Source organism: Sinocyclocheilus rhinocerous, unplaced genomic scaffold, assembly GCF_001515625.1.
Source record: "Sinocyclocheilus rhinocerous isolate Xijiao unplaced genomic scaffold, SAMN03320098_v1.1 scaffold1084, whole genome shotgun sequence".
NCBI lineage: Eukaryota > Metazoa > Chordata > Actinopteri > Cypriniformes > Cyprinidae > Sinocyclocheilus > Sinocyclocheilus rhinocerous.
This window is the reverse complement of record NW_015656001.1, coordinates 25080-47606: the sequence shown is the minus strand read 5'-3', so window position 1 is coordinate 47606 and position 22527 is coordinate 25080. Positions and strand designations below refer to the sequence as shown.

Below are 22527 nucleotides of genomic sequence, written 5' to 3'. Positions count from 1 at the left end.
TAGAAACAAGGGCTCTCTGATACATCACCAAATATGTGATATCAAGCTGGCCAATATTTTTGTCACTTTGGTCTAACAGTCGTCCTGTTGAATCCACATGTTCTCATCTCCATCCACTCCAGTCTTTAATCTAATCTCCACAATGAATCCACAATGAGCGATTCTGTTGGAGACCCACTGGTCAAGGGTAAATGGCACATGGCAGTGATATTTCCCCAGGCGACCAGATCTAAAGACAAAGCCTGTTCTTTATGAGCTCTAAGAAACTGTTTTTTTTTCACATCCATTTTTGAAACTGGGATGACCGGTGGGCTGCGCTACAATTTCTCTTTTTCTCATGCAATTGTCATTTCTTCAGCTTCTCAATTTAACTGATGTGAGCTTTAAATATGAAACCAGCGAGCGACGCCCTTCATTCGTTATGTCCTTGCATGCCCTTGCCCAGATTTAGCATTCACGTTCTCTGCGCCCTCCCCCACATCTCATCCCCTTTCCGACACGCACACGCGCGCGCATTCAGACACACCTTTTCTCACATGCACTTCAGTTTTCCACAGTGCCAGACCCGTGCGTGCACAAAACCTGCGCCACTGCTTTCTGAGCGAGCATGAAAGTGCTGGATTCTGTTGAAAATCTGCTTAGAATACAAAGACTCGCTCCTCATTGGTTTGCCTGTTTCTAGGCCTCCGCTTTTAACCTCTGTTAAATGATTAATAGCCATCTTCCTTCTGCCCCCCAGCCTTTCTAGGCTGTTCGAATAGGTCTAATCAGCAAAACAGCCATCCTGTCTGCTAATGCTCAGCGGCGCTGTCTTGACAGTTGGCCAGTAGATCCATTATAGATTGCTTGATCAGCAAGGCATACTTATTAAATGATATATTAAAACACATTAGCCATTTTTAAATCATATGTTTTTGCCTTAGAAGCACTATTTATCATGCTTAAGTTAGGTGGTTTGTTCATTGGAATCCACTGATATTAAAATGTGTGTGTGTTTATTTAAAATATTTTAATTTATTTTAAGTTTAGGGGGTTTGTCCATTTGGATTTTCATTTTAAAACATTATTCATAAATAATAAATAGCCTGTATTAAAATTCTATAGTTTTGTTTGAATAAAATAAATATAATTTTATAAATAACATAATAATTTTAAATTCTATGTATCATGACATTAAAATGTACAGTATGAAAAATGTATATTTATTTTGATATTTGCTCAATTTTACATTTGTCTGTGTTATTAAATTATTAGTGACTATTGTCAAATTTAACTTTAAGAGAGTGTTAGATGATGGCAAAGTAATCTAAAAGTAAAAATAGGGAAAACCAACTTTTCAACAACTCAATATCCAACATGAAAAAAAAAAACATATGGGCAGGTATGGTATTAATGTTGTGTGTCCTTATTAAAAACTACATAAGCTATTAGTTAAACACAAAGCTCTGGCAACCACCCATAACAACATAGTGGTGATATCTGCTACTATTGAAATGTTGCTATGAAATTTGTAATGCAGTTCAATGAGAAGTCCATCATATTGTAGGACTAAAACATTGTATGCTCTATATATGTATTTCAATCAGGACTATTTCTGCCAATGTTTCTTAACTGCATCCACCTCCCACTGCTTCACTCCATGTTTCCTTCAGAACTACTGAACGCTCGCTGCCAGCTAATCATCGTCCAGTAACATGCACACAAACATACATTAACATCCACAGCATCGTGCATCACCAATCCAGACGGTCTAATGGCACTCCTGGAGTACAGTAGTGTTTAGAGCAGGATATGATACAGCTGTTAAACAGTCGGTGAAACTGTTATCACAGTAGGTGTCTGCTGAGATTGGTGGAGACTCGCACAGTGTGAGCAGCACAAGAAGACTGTGATAATGTCAGGTCCTGATTTCTATTAGTCTTCATTTAAACCATCCGGATGCTGTAGCACAGTACAAAACTAAGTAATGGAATCCACCGCAACATAAGATATCCACTGTGAGACTGCACTACTTGTCTTTGTCGATAATAGCAATGCTCTATAGTACTTTTGTTTGATAAATTGCTGTAAGTCAGTAAATGGACATCATCTTTGTGAGGCTGCTAAAGTGCATGGGCACTTTACCAACTCTAATAATGTAAGTGATACACTGTTATTCAAAAGTTTCTTATGCTCACCAAGGCTGCATTTATTTGATCAAATACAGTAAAAACAGTAATATTGTAAAATATTATCAATATTCAAAATACCTGTTTTCTATTTTAAATATCATTTTCAATGTGATTTATTCCTGTGATGGCAAAGCTGAATTTTCAGCAGGCTTCAGTGTCACATGATCCTATAAGAATGATTTCTTCTTATTATCAATGTTGAATACAGTTGTGCCGTTTAATATTTTTTTTGTAAAAACTGTAATACAATTTTAATGAATATAAAGTTCAAAAGAACAGCATTTATTTGAAATAGAAGTTTTGTAGCAATTATATAAATTATAAACAATATAAACATAAAAATTAATTCATAAACAATAAATCACCTACATTAAAATGTTATACTGTTTTGTATATATATAAAAAAATCTTAGAATAAAAAATATAATTGTTAATGCAATTTATGGTTCCACTTTATATTAAGTGGCCTTAACTACTATGTACTAACATCAAAAAAATAAGTACAATGTACCTGTTGTGTTCATATTGTATTGCAAAATACTTGCTGCTATCGAGGTGGGATATGGGTAAGGTTAGGGTGGTATGGGTATGTTTAAGGGTGGGTTAAGGTGTAAGGGATGGGGCAACAGTGTAATTATAAATGTAATTACATAAACTAATTACAGATGTAATTACATGCAGGTATTTTTTTAAATATAAGTACAATGTAAAATCATGTATGTACATAATAAGTGCATTGTACCAAATAATTAATTTAAATGTAAGTACTACATAGTTAAGGCCACTTAATATAAAGTGGGACCATATTAATTTTAATTTCTTAAAAAAAATATATATATATATATGGCAAAGACAGTCAAGCTATATTTCAAGTCTTAAGGAACAAACCGAAGTTTATGTTGTATTTATTAGTATTTTTATGGTGTTTTCTGTCCTTTTTGGAGCTTGACAGACATGGTCCCTTAATAGCCCTTACAAATATTCTTCATAACAATAACGACAGAATTTTAAATTTTGGGTCGACTGTTTCTTTAAGGCTCAGCAATGGCAAGAAGAAGGTCATGATAAGCCATCACATTTGTGCCCTTGAAAGACATTTAACCTCACTAGGGGGAATGAAGCTGTAATGCATTTGATGCCAGAAACAATTTACACAGGCCCTAATCGTTTGACGGTTCTATTAAGATACTGTAGTTTGGCTATTCTGAGACTGTATAATACAAGCAGATCACAGGCAACCACAGGGGACTTTCTTTCTGTCTCTCACGCTTTCATTCTCACACATGGTTCATCTTTCTGTCCATCTGCCCATGCTCACTCTCCTCTTTCATCTCTTCTAAATAAAAACTGTTCCTTAAAGCCCCTTACAGTGATCCTGAGAGATGACTTACTGTACCAAAAAGGTGTTACACAAGTACAGTTGCGTAACAGTTCTCCTTTTGAGCTTTCACATTTTCTAGTTTTAACCTTCTGCTCCAACATTTTTTACTCCTTCCTCAGGGCATGATATGTAACATCATGTATTAAGGAAATATGAAGGAATATTACATATTTGATAGATATTATCAGTGCAACCATAAATGCAACTATTATTAGCATAAAATATGCTTAATCAACTTTGTGAGCTGCTTTGAATAAAAGGGTCTGCTTAATGTTTTAAATATTAATCTAAATTAATAAATTAGTGCAATAAAGCACAGCTCATCATGTAAATAGATTAAATTTACATTTCTTAGCAAACAGATTCTTACCTCTTACAAAGTGTGTATCATTTGATTGCAGTACTTATGGAGAATTAGCATACGAAATAATAAAGACTTGCATTGGAAAACAGGTGTAACATTTAAGCAGCTGATAGCTGGTGGTTTACATAACCTGCCAGTACAGGAAATACAGATATCCTCATAACGGGCGTCCCGACACACGACATGAGGGGAGATACAAATCCCCACTGCGTAAACTAGGACATCTAATGCTGAGGCATAACTGACAACACCTGTTCCCCGGAGAGCGATTTATTTCCATCACTGGCCTTCTTACAGTCATAGATGAAAGATATTCAGGCTATGCACGAGCGCTGACAGCCACATATTTTGGACACCCACTACAAACCCCAAAAAATACAAAGCATTCACAACCAACTAGAAGATAATAACAGCTTGTTACAGAAGCAACCAAGCAAGCTTGGCAAGCAAGAGCTATATTACTGTCTGGACCACCCCGATCACACACGGCTCCATTTTAGCATCAACACACTCTCTACAAACAGTGACAGCTGGTTTGGGTTTTTACTCACTCAGCAGTCCGGGAACCCCAAAACCCATAAACACACCCACTGTGATCTAAGACTAAATAAACAAATGCAAAGATATACCACTACTGAACAGGTGCTAAATTGCCGATTGGGTCACCAAGTAAAAAAAAAAACTTTGCGATAAAGCAATTAATGTCACTTCAGGTGCATTTTTTAAATATCTAATAATTAATCACAAATGGCTCTGGTAAGAATACATGTGCTACAGTACTTCTCATAATAATAGCCGTAATAAAATAATAATAATGTGATTTTTATATATCATAAATATGTATATACATTTGTATATAATTAATTGAATATACTGTATGTGCGTATGTATATATATATATATATATATATATAATAGAAAAATGTAAATAGAAATCTAAAATTATAAATATAACATTTTGTAAAAAAATATATAAAAAAGAATGTGTATATGTATGTACACATTTTAATTAGTTTATTATTTTAGTGTATATATTTGTTTCTATCTATCTATCTATCTAGCTGCAGTATATAAAATAAATATAATATTTTGAATATATATAAAATATATAATAATAAAATAGTCTGTGTGCGTGTATTGACATTAACTAAGGATTTTGTGCTATACATTTATGTTAAACATTGGTTGGCTAATTTAACCTGAGAAAAAAAAACTATTTTATGTGACGCAATGTTTTCCACAGTGAGTTTGAAATGTAAAATGAATCTTCTTAATGATTATGTGTCTTTGGCTTCATGCAAACATACATTCAGACATTCCTTTCTACTCTAAATGATATTTATTGCTTATGTCTTTTTTTGTGAGTTATTGCTTATGTTAGGGTGTCAACGTGAAGATGTATCTCTCAGAATCAATTTCAACTTAAAGTTATAGGCTTATAGCCAATTAAGAAGAGGAATGACATGCTAAATGTATGCTTTGAGGACATTTACATTGCATTGTACATAAAGTAACAACTGTAGATTTAGCAGGCTACCCATATGATGAACTTAAATATTGGATTTAATGTCTGTGTCTTTGTCTCATTTAAATAAATGCATATGAAGTTGCTAACACATGCAGTAAGTGTTTACTAGGACCGGATGTAGTTATGGCTCATGCCATCTGTTATTTTGCTAAAGCGTCTGTAATTTCCAACTGTCAAACATCAAGGCATATGTCTAACAGCGAATAATGATGATCACCAAAAATATGCTAATATCATTCATGCGTCTACGTTACATATAACATAATTTAAACTACATTCCCTATATTTTTAAACAATAACGTTATTCAGTTGCCGTTTTCCTATTAATAACGGATGCAAATATCAACAACGTCGACGGTATTTCCCCTGTCAACAATAATAAACGTGACCTCAGGGTGATTGTTTTGTGGTTTGAATATTTCTCAGCCTACCGTTACCGATTACCACACGTATTTAGTCAATAAAACGTTCCTTCCCGACGTTTGTCTTCATTCAGTTGGTTACGATCCCAAAAAACGGCTTCTCAGTGGATGAAGTCGATTCGCTGATTTCGCTCGCGCCGTTAAATCATTCCGTTGGTCGCGCGGGGTGTTTATTTGTGGGTCACGGATTTAGCCAAATTGTGGTGCCGTCCCAGTAAATGTTCGGTATAAATTAGAAAATGCACAAAAGATTCCGTTTGGCCCGGAGCACCACACGTTAAGCCATAACGTGGTGCGTTCATTGGCGATATCTCACGCTGTAGGGCAGGATGCTGCGTTTCGGGATAGGCGAGGACGGGGAGGGAGCAGGGATGGGGGAGGGATATGCAGACTGATCATAGACTGATGCATTGCAGTAGTGGGATGGAATGGAAAGCAAGATGTCTCGGGGTTAAAATTTAAAGTCGTTATGGCAACGTAAATAGATGGTTTCACGTTTATTCAGGCTATTTCGGATGCGCAAGATCATATAGTGCTGCCACGTGACGCGTGATGAAGACGCGTCTTATCTCGAAATTTCGGCAGGATAAATGTAGAGTATGAAGTATGAAAACCTAGAGTACATGAAGGTCGGACTATTCGAGAACAGATTATTCTAGAGTCTTGAAACTGGGAGCAATGTCATCATCACGTTAATATTAATCAGAAGGAAGTGAAAAGTTTAGTGACTGAAATTTAATCTGTTGATAAAAAAGCTGTAGTATGACACTTCTGCCACGCCTACCTAAAACGGCTCATTCTAACCAATCAAGAATATTTCATGAATTAATTATTTTCTTAAAAGAAACAAGACTGATCAATAGAATTTAGGATACAGTTGTAGTAAATAAAGCGGGAATAATTGGCGTTGTATTTTTGTTTTGTTTTTTGTTTTTGTTTTTGGCTATAGTTCTCAAGCTTCCAATCATTATGCGCTCCACACTCCTATCCAGTAGGTGGCGGGAATGCACCATTTAAGTTGGTTTGCCAACCGCCATTAAATTTAAAAGAAGAAGAAGAAGACGTCAGCTGCTGCAAGCAAACATGGAGGACGGCGGAGTGCTGGTTGAGAAACCTCAGGTGAGATGTAATGTTGTGATTTTAAGTATTTTACAAAGAGAGGGGTGGCGTACACATCGTTATTATCTGTAAAAAGTTCTAGTCTATATAAGCAAAGCATATATAGAGCAAGAACACTAGTCTAAAGCTTACAATAAACAGTGAAAAGATGCCGATTCATTCAGTTCGCTGCAAATGCTCAGTCATGCCATTCTCTGACAGCGGCTAACGTTAGCATGTGTGCTTACGAAAATAACAGATGAGTAGCGATCACTGCGAATATGTAGAGTTTAAAACTTCATATTTGATCATATTAGAATTGTATATGACCTCTTTGAACAAATTTCTAAACATGTTCACAACATTAATCAGTTATGCTATTGCTTAGCCATGTAGCATTCCGTTTATCATCTGTATTTTCTTTAATAACATTTGTCTTTAGTATCTTTTTATAAGAGAAGTTATTAAGAAGCTTTATATAACGCTTTACAGAACGGTAGTGTATGTATATTCAAATTTGTATATTCAAATTTACAGCAGGGTAACTGCTTGAATATGCATTCATTATGATGTGCTATAACGTGTGTAATAGTTTTGTAATTGTAATTAATGTAAATTGTGTATTTTAACAATATTAGTTTTATTGTGAATTTCTTGGCTTGTACAGTTAATGTGCGTTTAATAAATATTGTCTTACATCTACATATTTGTGATCTTTTTTCTCTACAGGAGGATGTGCCGGCCCTGCTAAATTCAAGGCCCCAGACCGGCTTGTCTTTCTTGGCCCCTGAACCAGAAGATCTGGAGGACCTTTACAGTAGATATAAGGTTTGAATGTTTGTGAGGTGTTTTTATTTATTTATTTTTAAATGTGTGTGATTGACATGCTACTAGTTTATCACAGTATTGACCACTGAATATTGACTCTACCACACTTGTTGACACGTAATCACTTCCACACTGCAGAAGTTGCAGCAGGAGCTGGAGTTTCTGGAGGTGCAGGAGGAGTACATTAAAGATGAACAGAAGAATCTGAAAAAGGAGTTTCTTCATGCCCAAGAGGAGGTGAAGAGGATACAGAGCATCCCTCTGGTTATTGGGCAGTTCCTGGAAGCAGTCGACCAGAATACTGCTATTGTGGGCTCAACCACAGGTAAGAGGACTGATCAGTATAGGGTTTCTGCAGGTCTTAAAAAGGTCTTAATTCACCTTTTCTTAAATTAAGGTCTAGAAAGGCCTTAAATCTGAGCAGAAATTCTGACATTCATGAAGCCATGCCATTAAATGTTGCATGCACTGCAAAAATGTATTTCTTTTTCAGTAATTGTTTTCCAATTCAAATATATAAACATCCTTAAATCAAAATACATTTACTTGAGATGCGAAATGAAGATATGAAATCTTGTTTTCTGAGAAATTGAACAAAATTATGTTTATGCATAAAACAAGAAAAAATATGTCAGTGAGGTGTAAAAACTGGTTTTCCCTTTGAATTTGACACCATTGGCAGATATTTGTTCTTGTTTTAATCATAAACTGATTTATGATTACAGAATTATCAATCTACTCCAATTTCTGAATTTTCAAAACTGTTAAATATAACATGTATAATGTAGTTTCAAATGTATACTCTATGCATGCACTGTAAGTTTCTTTGGATAAAATCATGCCGATGCTTAAATGTGCATTTGAAATTTGTAAATGTTTATCAGTTCAAACTACAATGTCAATAATACTGTGTGCTTTTGATTCCTTCAGGCTCCAATTACTATGTTCGGATTTTGAGCACAATTGACAGAGAGCTGCTGAAGCCCAATGCCTCTGTTGCTCTGCACAAGCACAGCAATGCTCTGGTGGACGTTCTGCCTCCAGAAGCTGACAGCAGCATCATGATGCTCACTTCGGGTATTCTTTGTTTGTCCTGTATTAGGGATCTAGATTGCACCTTATTTCTGAAAAGCTCTTGCACCAGCTTTATTGTTGTCACTTTTAATGTGTTTCCTCTCTATTTGACCCCAGATCAGAAGCCAGATGTGATGTACGCAGACATCGGAGGAATGGACATCCAGAAACAGGAAGTGAGGGAGGCTGTGGAGCTCCCCCTCACACATTTTGAGCTCTATAAACAGGTGAGTCTGTACACGCAAATGCCTGTGGGTGTGTAGCAGTCTTGGTTGTCCACTCACATTCTGCTTCTGTTCTCAGATTGGTATTGACCCACCCAGAGGAGTGCTCATGTATGGCCCGCCTGGCTGTGGAAAGACTATGTTGGCAAAAGCTGTGGCTCACCATACCACAGGTAGGCTCAAGTGTGGTTAGAGGCCTTTCAGCCTTTATGCCCAAATTTGATTTTTTTTATTGAGCTTTAAAGCTCATTCCTGAACACAGATGGAAATAAATGACTCGATCAGAAGCACATGGTTATATTACAACTTTTCTAATTGTGATTTAATGTTCTACAGCGGCCTTTATTCGTGTGGTGGGATCTGAGTTTGTGCAGAAGTATCTCGGAGAGGGTCCACGCATGGTGCGAGATGTCTTTCGACTGGCCAAAGAGAATGCCCCGGCCATTATCTTTATCGATGAGATTGATGCGATTGCTACCAAGCGATTTGATGCACAGACTGGAGGTATACATCCCTATATGTGTGTATATATATATATATATATATATAAAGCATTGATAATAATAAAAAATATTTCTTAATTGATAAGTAATATTTCTTGAACACTAAATTAATATATCAGTTTGATATCTGAGGGATCTTTTAACACTAAAGACTGGAGTAATGGCTGCTGAAAATTTGGCTTTGCAATTTAAGGAATAAATTACATTTTTAAATGAAAAATTATTTTAATCTGTAATCATATTTCACAATATCACTGTTTTCACGGTTTGATCAAATAAATGCAGCCTTGAGCATAATAGACTTCTTACAAAAACATTAAATTACTGACTCCAAACCTTTGAAAGGTAGTTTACATATTGCACAAAAAATCAGTCATCGTGCTTCATTTCATGACATCCTGAAGGAGACCGTTTTTTTGTTTTAATGAGTTTTGTTTGCTCATTTTTCTGTTTTCTATGTTTGTAGCTGATAGAGAAGTGCAAAGAATCCTGCTCGAGCTGCTCAATCAAATGGATGGGTTTGATCAGAATGTGAACGTGAAGGTTAGAAAAAACATTTTGGTTATTCTTTATATTTTTAAACATATTTTTATGGGAAAAAAGACATGGAAAATAACATGAGAATATTTAGAGAAAATAAATTTTTATATATATTTTAACTCCACCACCCCCCACCCCCCAAAGCATCCAAACATTCAATTACACCGGTAAAGAAGTTATTATACAAAGGCTAAGACAGACATATCCACATATTTTCAAATACAAAAGCGCAACATACATTCACAAGAGAAGTGCAAAGAATCCTGCTCGAGCTGCTCAATCAAATGGATGGGTTTGATCAGAATGTGAACGTGAAGGTTAGAAAAAACATTTTGGTTATTCTTTATATTTTTAAACATATTTTTATGGGAAAAAAGACATGGAAAATAACATGAGAATATTTAGAGAAAATAAATTTTTATATATATTTTAACTCCACCACCCCCCACCCCCCAAAGCATCCAAAAATTCAATTACACCGGTAAAGAAGTTATTATACAAAGGCTAAGACAGACATATCCACATATTTTCAAATACAAAAGCGCAACATACATTCACATATCAATCAATCAGAGTGAGAGGTATTTAACATTGCCTGTGCAAATATTTGGTTATTTTCCAGAAGCTGTATAAACAGATCCCCAAATTTTATGGTAGTTCTTTAGTTTGCCCTTTATTCTGTAGGTTGTTCTTTCCAATACAATATAATGTGCCAGATCTTTCAACCAATGATCAATGGATGGACCCTCTATGTTCTTCTAGTAGAATGCTACTAAATGGCTTCTCTTTTTCATTCAGAATGTTTAAGACTCGCCTACTATTATGAGTAACCTGACCATTCTTGATAAATCCATTTTGGTCTATACCTATAACAGATGTTAGACATTTCTCTAATCATGTTTGTAGAAAGGTTGCTTCAATCTTAAGATGTTTTCAGCTTTGTTATGGAGAGGGTATTGTATTGAACCCTGAGTTTAAGAAGTTTATGTTGTATATTATTTGAAATGTCTAAAGCCTTTTCCTCTGCAAGCTTGATTTCTTTTTCTAATAAATTTAATTCCATCTTAAGTTCATTAGTTTTTGACCTTTTATAACAAATTATCTGACCTTGGATATATGCCTTGACTGCTTCCCAACTTACAGTAGCTGACATTTCATTTTTATTCTTTAAAAAAAATTATCTATCTGTATTCCAGTGAATTTGATAAAACCCGGATCATGTAACCATTTCGGGTGCAGGTGCCAGTGACAAGTTTCCTTCATATCACTTATTGATTTATAAGCTAAAGAAACTGGACTATGATCTGACATAACAATAGAATCATACTGACATAATGTTACTCTTGGAAAGAGCTCATTATAAATTAAAAAATAGTCAATACGAGAATGACCCTTCATCACTGTAGAACAGCATGAATATGTTCTTTTATTAGGGTATAACCTTCGCCATGGGTCACACAGATTAAGTTCTTTTATGGAGTCCTATTTCTATTCTTAGACTATGTGTGTTGTGTCTAAACCTGTTGAGCGGTTAAGGCTAGGAGATAATGTGCAGGTAAATTCTCCAGCAATTAGCAATTTTCCTGGTAAAGAAGACAGTAGAAGAAATAATTTTGCAAAAAAAACTTGGACAATCTGTATTAGGTCCATACACATTTGCCAAAATTCTGTTTTCATTAAATATAGAGCCTTGAATTATTATGTAACGTCATGCTGTGTCCTGTAAAATCGTAGATACGTGAAGTGGAATTGACTTATGTATTAAAATCATAACCCCCCTAGAGTTAGGAGAAAATAAAGCTGAATAAATTTGGCTATTCCAGTGCCTTTGTATTGGCACCGTCATGTCATTTGAAGAAATGTAATTCTTGCAAAAATACAGTTGAGGGATTAAGTTGTTTTGATTCTGGTCATTACTTGCTTAATTTTAGTTAATTTCCCCAAACCTCTAACATTCCACAATGTTATTTTTAACTCTGAATTGGATTCCATTACAGTATTAGTGCATAAATTGAGAAGTGCTCGCCAGCACTTTAACGTCTTAACACAAAAACTGAAGATTCAACACTGTGTCGCTGATTCTGTTGTAGGGAGCAGCATAGCGCGAATCATGAGTATGTGTTCTACCATCATATGCTCCCACAAACAAACGGCTCAACATATTAGAAATTGAACAACAGCCTATAGCAACAACTGAAAAATCCAAGAGCAATCAGCTTATCTCAGATTCAAAATATTCTGTGAATTATAATAAAGAAAATAACAGAAAAATGATAGAGATAATTAGAAGTCACTGACCACAACTGTACTGAGTTCCATTGGTTGAGTCTCTTTGAGTCAATCAGTCCTATTTCACCCTAAATACATTATCAGTCCCAAAAGAGAAAAGAAAGAAAAATATTTAGTTACGTAACAGTTTCTTTCCCCTTATTCGGTCTTCCTGGTTGAAGGATTGCAAATTAACTTTTCCACCTCATCTGGGCTCTCAAATATGTGATCTTGTTCTGTGTGCGTGATGTGCAGCTTCGCTGGAAAAATTGTTCCATATCGGATGTCCATGGTTTTAAGCGTTTGCTTCACTTCGTAGTATTTTCATCTTTTCAAATGTGTCCCTTTGTGCGATATCTTGTAAAAAAAAATGTTTACTTCGCGTTCATTGTATGTTACCTTGCCTTTAGACCACACGATTTGTAGCACTTTGTCTTTATCCTTGAATTCAAGAAGCGCATAATGAGTATTCTGGGAGTGTTTCCGTCTCGATGGTCCTGTAGGTGGTGCACTCTTTCAATGGTTATCGGGTTGGTAAAAGACTCCTGTCCCAATACCTCTAGCAGTCATCTATGGAGGAATCCCACCGTATCTGCGCCCTCAGGGAGACCCACAAGACGCACATTAATGCGACCGCTTTGATTTTCCTTTGAAGTTTCTCCTGTTGCTAAAGATTGTCTACAGTATTTTGCAGTACGGACACCTGATCTTCTGTTACTGATACGTTGTTCCGCCGTAGATGGTCTGTTAGAAAATTCCTTGACTTCTTGTTTAACCTGTATGGCTAAGGGGATTCCTGTAAATTTGACTGAAAAGTCTTCTCTCATACTTGTGATTGCACTTGTAATGTTACTCTCTAAATTTTTGTCGATATTTGTGCTGGCTTCTTTACCCTCGTATGTCAGGCTAGCTTGGTGATTAGTAGACTCCGCATTGGCGACATCTTGATTTCCATGTTTTTTTTCTGTTGTACGTGATGTTGTTTACAGTGATTTATATGTATTTGTTCAGTTTGAGGTGGTTTAAGAAAGAAATTGCCGAATGTTGTAGGAGCTGAATGGACACGTCATATTGCCGCCATGTTGGATCCCCTTTTTTTTTCTTCTTTTCTATGACTTTGTGGTATTATGTTGCACTTCTCCTTCTGTTCTGCTTTAAAACCATTTCAGCCATTGTTGACGTTCTGTTTGTTTTTTCAATGACAGGTTATCATGGCCACCAACAGGGCTGACACACTGGATCCAGCTCTGCTGCGCCCAGGTAGACTGGACCGTAAGATTGAGTTTCCTCTTCCTGACCGGCGACAGAAACGGCTGGTGTTCTCCACCATCACCAGCAAGATGAACCTCTCAGAGGAAGTTGACCTGGAAGACTGTATCTTGACCCTACATGAATTTTCTCATTAAATTATTTATTATTTTTTTAAAGTTACTTGCAAGGAGGAAAGTGCAAGGCATTAATCATAGAGGAACAAACAGTATTAACACTGCCACAAAAAAAGAGTATATTCTCATTAAAAAATTTTTTTTAAAGAAATTAGTATGTTGGTTCAGCACAGATGCATTAAATGAATCAAAAGTAACAGTCAAGAAATTTTATGATTTTGGTGTCAGATCTTGAAAAAAAAAAAAAAGTGTCTGTTTTGATGATTTTTAACAAATGTTTCTTGAACACAAATCAGCATGTTAGAATATTCAGATTTACCCTTACAAGAATAATTAATTTTTAAATTTGAGTAATTTTTCACATTATTACTGTTTACACTGTATGAAATAAATGCAGCTTTGGTGAGCATAAGACACTTTCAAAAACATTTAAAAAATTTTTTTACAGACTCTTGATTTAGAAGACTGTTATACCAGACTTTCAAAACCAAATAAACGTTATACAATTGTCCTTAACCAAAATGCAGATGTTGCCAGGCCTGACAAGATCTCTGGTGCAGATATCAACTCCATTTGCCAGGAGGTGAGTTAGAACAGACCGTATGTTCATAAAAAATAGTCTTGTGTAGTATTTTTATCAAATAAATGCAGCCTTGCAAGGTGAGCGTATTAGACTTCTTACAAAAACATTAAATCTTACTGACCCCAAACTTTTGTAAGGTAGATTACATTTCGCACAAACAAAAAATGAAATTGTCGTCATCATGCCTCATTTCACAACGTCCTGAAGGAGACATTTAGGAAAAACTAAACTGTTGTCTTTACAACTTGTGCACTATATTCCAAGTCTACTAATCCCATTGTTTGTTGAAAATCTTTCCTTGGTTTTGTTTGCTCATTATTTTTCTGTTTTATATGTTTGTAGCTGATAGAGAAGTGCAGAGAATCCTGCTTGAGCTCCTCAATCAGATGGATGGGTTTGACCAGAATGTGAACGTGAAGGTTAGAAAAAACATTTTAGTCATTATTTCTTGTTTTTTTTGCTGTGACTGTGTGGTATTATGTTGCACTTCTCCTTCTGTCCTGCTTTAATACGGCCATATAATTCAGCCATTGTTGATGTTGTGTGTCTTTTTTTCCAATTACAGGTTATCATGGCCACCAACAGGGCTGACACACTGGATCCAGCTCTGCTGCGCCCAGGTAGACTGGACCGTAAGATTGAGTTTCCTCTTCCTGACCGGCGACAGAAACGGCTGGTGTTCTCCACCATCACCAGCAAGATGAACCTCTCAGAGGAAGTTGACCTGGAAGACTGTATCTTGACCCTACATGAATTTTCTCATTAAATTATTCATTTGATATATGTATATATATAAAGAAATTAGTATGTTGGTTCAGCACAGATGCATTAAATGAATCAAAAGTAACAGTCAAGAAATTTTATGATTTTGGTGTCAGATCTTGAAAAAAAAAAAAAAGTGTCTGTTTTGATGATTTTTAACAAATGTTTCTTGAACACAAATCAGCATGTTAGAATATTCAGATTTACCCTTACAAGAATAATTAATTTTTAAATTTGAGTAATTTTTCACATTATTACTGTTTACACTGTATGAAATAAATGCAGCTTTGGTGAGCATAAGACACTTTCAAAAACATTTAAAAAATTTTTTTACAGACTCTTGATTTAGAAGACTGTTATACCAGACTTTCAAAACCAAATAAACGTTATACAATTGTCCTTAACCAAAATGCAGATGTTGCCAGGCCTGACAAGATCTCTGGTGCAGATATCAACTCCATTTGCCAGGAGGTGAGTTAGAACAGACCGTATGTTCATAAAAAATAGTCTTGTATATATATTTTTTAATTTTATTTGTGGTCAGAATTTCTTCAAACACATGTTTTTCTGTTATGATTAATCCTGTTACTTGTCTACAGGCTGGTATGCTGGCTGTGCGTGAAAACCGATACATTGTGCTGGCTAAGGACTTTGAGAAGGCTTACAAGACTGTTATTAAGAAAGACGAGCAGGAACACGAGTTCTACAAGTAGAATACACCTCGACTAGATATCAGCATTAGATTTTACCCTGTTTGTTTCAGCCTTTATTTGTACGTACAGTGTAATATTGAGGACATACAACTTGAACCTTGATTTAAATCTTCAGGGTTTACACTGCTTGTACTGGGACTTTGATTTCACAGGATTGTTTCAGATTCACATGATATAAAATATGGATGGAAAAACAAACATGTACATCTGGTGAGCATTTTATGTATTCTGTTTAATGACTCCTCAAAGAACCATTAAAATGTTTTCCATAACGACTCTATATAAAGATGTTTTTGATAACAAACCCTAATGTGTGCTAGCAGATAATAGTTTCTGTGTGTTTCTGCAAAGAAATTAACAGGATGTTGATATTTAACAACTAAACAAATTTCACCCTGCAGGTACTGGTGCTTATTTTCAAAAGCTAATTGTCGATAATGTGTCCTGTAATGTCAATTCATGTCTGTAAAGACAGATGAAAAATACATCTGTTGAGGCTTTTTGACCTTTAATGACCCCGAGTATTCAAAAGCCTTTTTTTATTTCTGAAATTTGGTCTGTTCAATTCAATCTGTAGGAACAAATCAAATCTTGTCCATACAGTTTAGAATACATAATTGTTTGGAATACAAAATTCTGTCTGAAGTGAAAATTATAACTTTTCCGCAATAATTTAAATGTTAAAAAATTACAAATAAAAAGTTCTGGAATTGTAGATTGATGACAAGTTCATTAACTCTTAATGTTCAATATAAAATCAAAAGAAATATTTTATTTGTTTATGCTGTGCGTCCTCATTTTTTGTGTAATTATAGCCGCCTACAATTCCACAACCTGGACTTAAAGAGCAATAGGCTTTTTAGAAAGGAAAATGTTAAAGATAACAAAGGAATTAGGAAGAAACGATGAATTACACATAATGCCATTTTGTAAATATTAAGTAATCATGTAATCATTCTGAAACTACAATAATTGTACGTATTTAATAATTACAAAAAAATTAATCTGATTATGTAATCCAGATTACATATAATTAGTTACTACCCGGCACTGCATATAAACATAAATCACCTGATGTTTCTGAGAAACCTTCTTCTGAGAATGCAATTAAACATTTATTTCAAACCAGACCTTTTTGATGATGACTCACTTTCCTTGTTTTGGTTCACAAGCATTTCAGTCTCCATTTGTATTACTGACTTTTACCACAAGATGGAGTTTGGTAATAAATAAAATGTGCCTATAGACCATCTGAGTGTTGTGCATTGCAGTTCACTTATCAGTGTCCATAGTGATATACCTTGTGTCTCAACATATATGACTGCCAATTGTAGACTAATCAACCCACCATTGTCTTGTACATTCAGGTTTGTCTGAAAGAACAGGTTCAGCAGGTCTGGATGGTTTTAGGACAGATTGTGTGAAAGATTATCTCTTGTGCCGCCGCCCTACAATGCAACGTCACTACAAAACTCTGCTCTTTAATATCACTTATGAAACAGCTTAAATTGGCATTTAGGTGTATTTTAGTAAATGCAATTTAAAAATAATTATCTCACCCAGTTATTTGGAGTTGCTGTCAATTAGGCTCAGTCCTGTTGCACAGCTTTATTTATTGTATGGTGTCATTTTCATCAGTTTATCAGTTGGCAAAAGTTCATCAGTTACCAGTGATAATGGTTGGATTATGATCTTACCTGCACTTAATGTCCAACTAATAAATATGTGTTTTGGACTTTGTGACAGTGACTTTGCACCTTATTTGGACTGACAGGAATGATATTGAATGATCTATAAATGATTGTATAGATAAATGATTATCTATAGTTCAGATGATGTTCTCAAGTCCACTATATTCATTTGCTGATGTCATTTTGTCACAGACTAATATGTTTACTAGTATGTAAAAATGTTTCCACCAATCATCCTGAGGTGACAACAGAAGTTTGAAGATTCTGTTTTGTTTAAAAACATAAAGGATTTCCAGGACAAACTCAATTTTGAAGTAATGAAGTGGCTTTCATGCCTGACTTGTAATTTGGTTTCTGAATAAAACCTATTGTTAAATGATCAGTTTCTGTTTTTGTACATCTTTAAATTAAAATAAGTGTTGTTTTGGGTGGAGTCATGAGGAGAAATGTTATAATGAATTAATTATTATATATATATATATATATATATGATTAATTATTACAAATAATTTTTAAAGATTGTTATAATGAATTAATATTATTATATATATATATATATATATGATTAATTATTACAAATAATTTTTAAAGATTTTTTTTTAATTATTACAATATATTTATGCGTCCAAGTTTAAAATATCAATGTTCTCATTTAATGTTGCAAACTACAGTGGGTTGAAGTAGTGCTCTTTTGCATTCATTTGCATTGTTTATGGATGAGTAGTAGATTTTATGTGAAACAGAGATTGTTAGCTATATCAAAGTTTATGACACTTAACCAAACAGATTTATAGAGGGTGAAATGAAACGTGTTGCAACACCCACCAGTATCTGCTACACATAAAAAGAGAAGTGCAAGTGCCCTAATGTGCTCGCACTAGAGCGCAGCATAGCAGCGCGAGCGCACATCACTTCCTGTGCATGCTGGGCGCTTTCAACTCTAGGACAACCGTCAGAGTCGACGAAGTCGTATAAATAAACAGGAGAAACGGAATATCTGAGGGAATAGTCCACCAAACTGTCCGAGATTCCTCAGGTAAGTTCAAAAGTCTAATTTTAAGATCTTTTTTCCTCATTTGGCCTTTGTAGAAGTGTAATGTCCCCACCTTTCGGAGGGTTAGTGAGTGTGTAAGGAGCCCCAGTTGTGCTAGCCTGCTGTAGCTAACCGTAACGTTACATCGTTTCCTCTCAAGTTGAGGACTAAAACAAACCCCATGTTTATGGGGAAACTGATTATTTTGCGTTTTCGAGGCGCTAGATTGACACCTATAGCATCAGCGGTCATAGTGTGTCATCATATCCAGCTGTGACTGTTAAACACAACTATCACGACGCACTGCCACACAATCTGTATTTATCTTGATGATGCATATTCATTGCAGTTTTCGCTTGTGTGACATGTGGATTAATTTTATTTTTAAATGATTTATTTTTTTATTTATTTTACTTTTGACATCACTGCAAGACATCGTTAAAAATATTATTGTTGCCAACATTTATTTTGTTGTTATTGATGCAAAGTAGTTTTTCGAACTAAATATCATATTATTTATCTTAGTTTTGGATTGTGAAATTATTAGGATACCTAGAATAGGGACTCTCTTGATCTGCATGATTAAATAAATCTTACATGGTAAGACTTTACATAAGATTCCATATGTAAACATTAGTTAACTGTGTTAGTTAACATGAACTAACAATGAAAATGCTTTTAAAGCATTTAGTAATCTTAGTTAATATTTTAATGGACCTGAGCTAAAATGAACTACCAATGAATAGTTATATTTTTTATTAACTAATGTTAAGGAAGATGAATAAATACTGTAGCAAATGTACTGCTTATTGTTAATGCATTAACTATGGGACCTTTTTGTAAAGTGTTGCCCAGTACATTAAATAAGTTACTTTACCTATGAATACATTAGTTGTTTGTTGAGTGTTATTCTTTAGAAAACCACCAAATTGTGGCATTTATTGATAGGCATGATACAACAAAACCTAAAGAACAGCAAAAATAAAACAATTAAGAAAAATGGATAACTATAAAAAATTATATTAATTTATTCACATTATGAATATGTGAAATATGAAATGCATAAATATAACTGTACTGCATGCTTGCATATTTACATCTATTGTTTCAGTTAGTTTGCAGCTTTTGGCTATTGTCTTTTTTAACAGAATAAGAATATCAGTGTTTATTTAATTATTACTGTGTTTTTATACGTTTTAGTAAATAACTAATGTTGTTCAGTCAAATTTCTGCATTTTGCTTAGTATTTTTGAACTGGTTTCTTTCATCAGGTAAGTCTGGTATTCGGTTTCTTAAGATTGCCCAACATAATGTCACCGAACTTAAAGTAAACAACAGGCTCTGCAATTCAGGTCAGATAAACAACTATAACACCTGATAAGAAGATTGTCATGTGTTATTGTAGTATTTGGTGCTGGAGAGGACAAAAGTGTGTTTTGTGTTTATTATTTGTGTACCCTCCACCTAAACTCTATTAAGAAGTTTCGTTGTACAATAGACATGTGCGGTATTCGGTAATGCTATATATCGCGGTAATGAATGTGCACGATATTGTTATCGTGGGCACTTCTAAATACCGTGAATAATTATATATTACAAATTATTCAGAATTTTGAATGCATTTTAAGAATACTTTTCCCATCAACTGGTCAAAATGCACAACACTGCTGCGTGAAAGACGCGTGCGCACTCTGATGTAAACTAGCGCGGATGAGAAGCGCATGGCGGAACGGAATGTGAGAGACGCTCTGGATGAAAGAGCACTTCCACTCTCTGACAGCAGATGGCGCTAAACTGCAAAAATGCAGCCGTTACCCCGGAAACAAAGCAGCAGCACTACTTTCTGTTTCTGAAATTATAAGGAAAAAGTTATTAAACCTGTTATACTGTATTATGACAACACTTTTTTTAAAACTAAATTTCAATATCGTGATCATACCGTATACCGTGATAAAAGGATTAGCAATGAATCGCAACATAAAAATTTGATACCGGCATATCCCTATTGTACAATATCTGTTTGTGTATGTCAAGCATCTGTGTTCTGGACCGTTCACCCCGATGGCTCTATTTTCACCTTTTGCCATGCAAATTCATTGTATTTTGCAGTGTAGAAACCTTTTGCGTAAATAATTGGTTGGTAGTTTGCCATTGGCAGAACGGTTTAGGTAAATTTCCTAGTGGATGGATCAAATTTGGCTATTTAAACACTTCTTGGAAGGCATCATGAAGAAAGAAATTTCTTTGAAGCGTTTTGAATTTCCTTTGAAGATGATGTAATTTATAGTGTGATAAGGAGACTTAAGAAACCTTGACTTTTTGTCATCCTTTGTAGGTGATTTATAAACTGCTTAAAGACCAGAAATATTTTTAAAACCCTGTGTGATTTGTTCATTTGGAACATAAAATTCTTTGTATTTGCCTTTTAGAGTCATCATTCAGGTTAGTTCTTAAGTGCATTTAGATAAGAATGTACTTCCATCTAGTCCTGTTTTACTTATTACACAGCTATTCCTGATAATAAATTGCTGTGCTTTGTTTTCCTGTGAGAGTCTTTGACTCCTTTTTTTGTTATGGGTTGACGTTTTTAGTCCCATAGGATCTTATCGCTTGGTTACAGATCCAAGCAGCAGGTTGTCCTGCTCGCTCTATGGGTTTTGCTCTCCCTGTAGCTTTGTGGCGTATAGGGCACAAAGTAGGAACAGCAAAATGCAAAATGGGTCCGTGAAAATGTGTGGTTTTATGTCAGCAGTCTCATTTTAAACCATCAAGGTCAAAGAAATGATATCCGTTGAGAGTTAATGGATAATTTCTGCTCTACAGTGGCACTGCAGCAGAGTCAAAAGCAAAATGTTTGCTGGTCTTATAACATTCTAACTTTGAGAAATGGTACGAGTTTTAGGGTTTGAAAACCATTTGAGGTTCTTTCTGAAGAACTTAATATGTTCCTGACTTTGCTTACTAATATTTGGCATCTGTCAGTTGCAGTTCTTATGTAACAAGGGAATTAACCAACTAGATGCATTCTCCGACTAGTTAGCCCCAGAAGAGTTTGGCTTTGTGTTCTTGCTGTCACCATAGTATGGAAGCTGTGCTCTGATGCCTGTTCAATCACTGGATTATGAGATCCAGGTTTACTGACTCATCGGAATGTTTTGTACAGAGGCTGTGTCCAACATTTTGCCTTCACAAGCCCAGGGCTTGACAGTGTGAGCGTTTCGCTCGCAGTTGTCAGTAAAAGTAGATGTGTGCAAACTGTAAAGTATTTAGGAGCGTTTATGCGAATAAAGTCCCTTATGAAAAAGTTTCATGAAATTAATTCAGTTTTAATGAAATTTAAGGTAATAAAAGTCTTAAATATCTTAAATGGTATAACAAATGTCTTAATTATAATTTTATGATGTCTTAAATTTGGGGTTTGAAAATAGGAATCACTACAGTATATGAACGCTGTACAAAGAACACGTCAGTTGCAAGTTCTACAGGCTCACGGTTTCAGAGCAGTTCACAATCAATGAATATCATGCATTTATTTCAAATGATCTACAATCTACTGTTAATGAATTTAGACAATGTTTACTTAATGGTGTATATATTGTATTATTTTGTAGGTGGTTGTAAGAGACAGTGCTGTGTTTGATACATCAGAGATTTGACGATACGAGTATCGACACAGCTGGCCCTGTATCGATATTGTGGCACGTGTGCAGCAGTGGACCGTGCTTATTTTGAATACAAGAACAATGTTTAAAATTGAGCAGAAAAGTGCGAGGTTTCTAAAAAATAACGAATAGAGCATAATATATAGGCTATAACAAGGTTTAATCTGGCCGCAGAGTAACACCACTGGGTTGCCTGATATAAAGAGACGTAATCCCTGAAACAGAGCTTCCCACTTGCGCAATACGGAAATATCTGCTAAGTGTGCTACTTATCTTTGTCAACCTGGTAACCATGTG

The 22527-nt window shown here is 35.0% G+C and overlaps 1 protein-coding gene across 2 annotated transcripts; it reads left to right on the top strand.

Annotated features, from left to right (window-relative positions):
- Positions 1–6892: 6892 nt before the first annotated feature.
- Positions 6893–16503, top strand: psmc4 (proteasome 26S subunit, ATPase 4). 2 transcript variants are annotated; one of them, XM_016526445.1, is made up of 11 exons: positions 6893–6985; positions 7694–7792; positions 7931–8117; positions 8723–8869; positions 8984–9093; positions 9170–9263; positions 9427–9594; positions 10060–10136; positions 13607–13775; positions 14314–14369; positions 15731–16503. In XM_016526445.1, the coding sequence occupies exons 1-11, from the start codon at positions 6950–6952 to the stop codon at positions 15842–15844; spliced, it is 1257 nt and encodes a 418-aa protein (XP_016381931.1). In that variant the 5' UTR covers positions 6893–6949; the 3' UTR covers positions 15845–16503. The 2 variants fall into 2 exon arrangements, with proteins under 2 accessions (XP_016381931.1, XP_016381930.1); XM_016526444.1 differs by lacking the exons at positions 10060–10136; positions 13607–13775; positions 14314–14369 and adding exons at positions 14712–14788; positions 14935–15103; positions 15547–15602 and having other exon boundaries at positions 15731–16497.
- The last annotated feature ends 6024 nt before the right edge of the window (positions 16504–22527 follow it).

What these genes read in the sequence shown, in the direction of transcription:
- psmc4 (XM_016526445.1), top strand. Translation starts at nt 6,950, where the DNA reads ATGGAGGACGGCGGAGTGCTGGTTGAGAAACCTCAG. An exon ending in TGTGGCTCACCATACCACAG is followed by an intron (nt 9,264 to 9,426) that starts GTAGGCTCAAGT and finishes AATGTTCTACAG; the next exon opens with CGGCCTTTATTCGTGTGGTG. An exon ending in ATTTGATGCACAGACTGGAG is followed by an intron (nt 9,595 to 10,059) that starts GTATACATCCCT and finishes CTATGTTTGTAG; the next exon opens with CTGATAGAGAAGTGCAAAGA.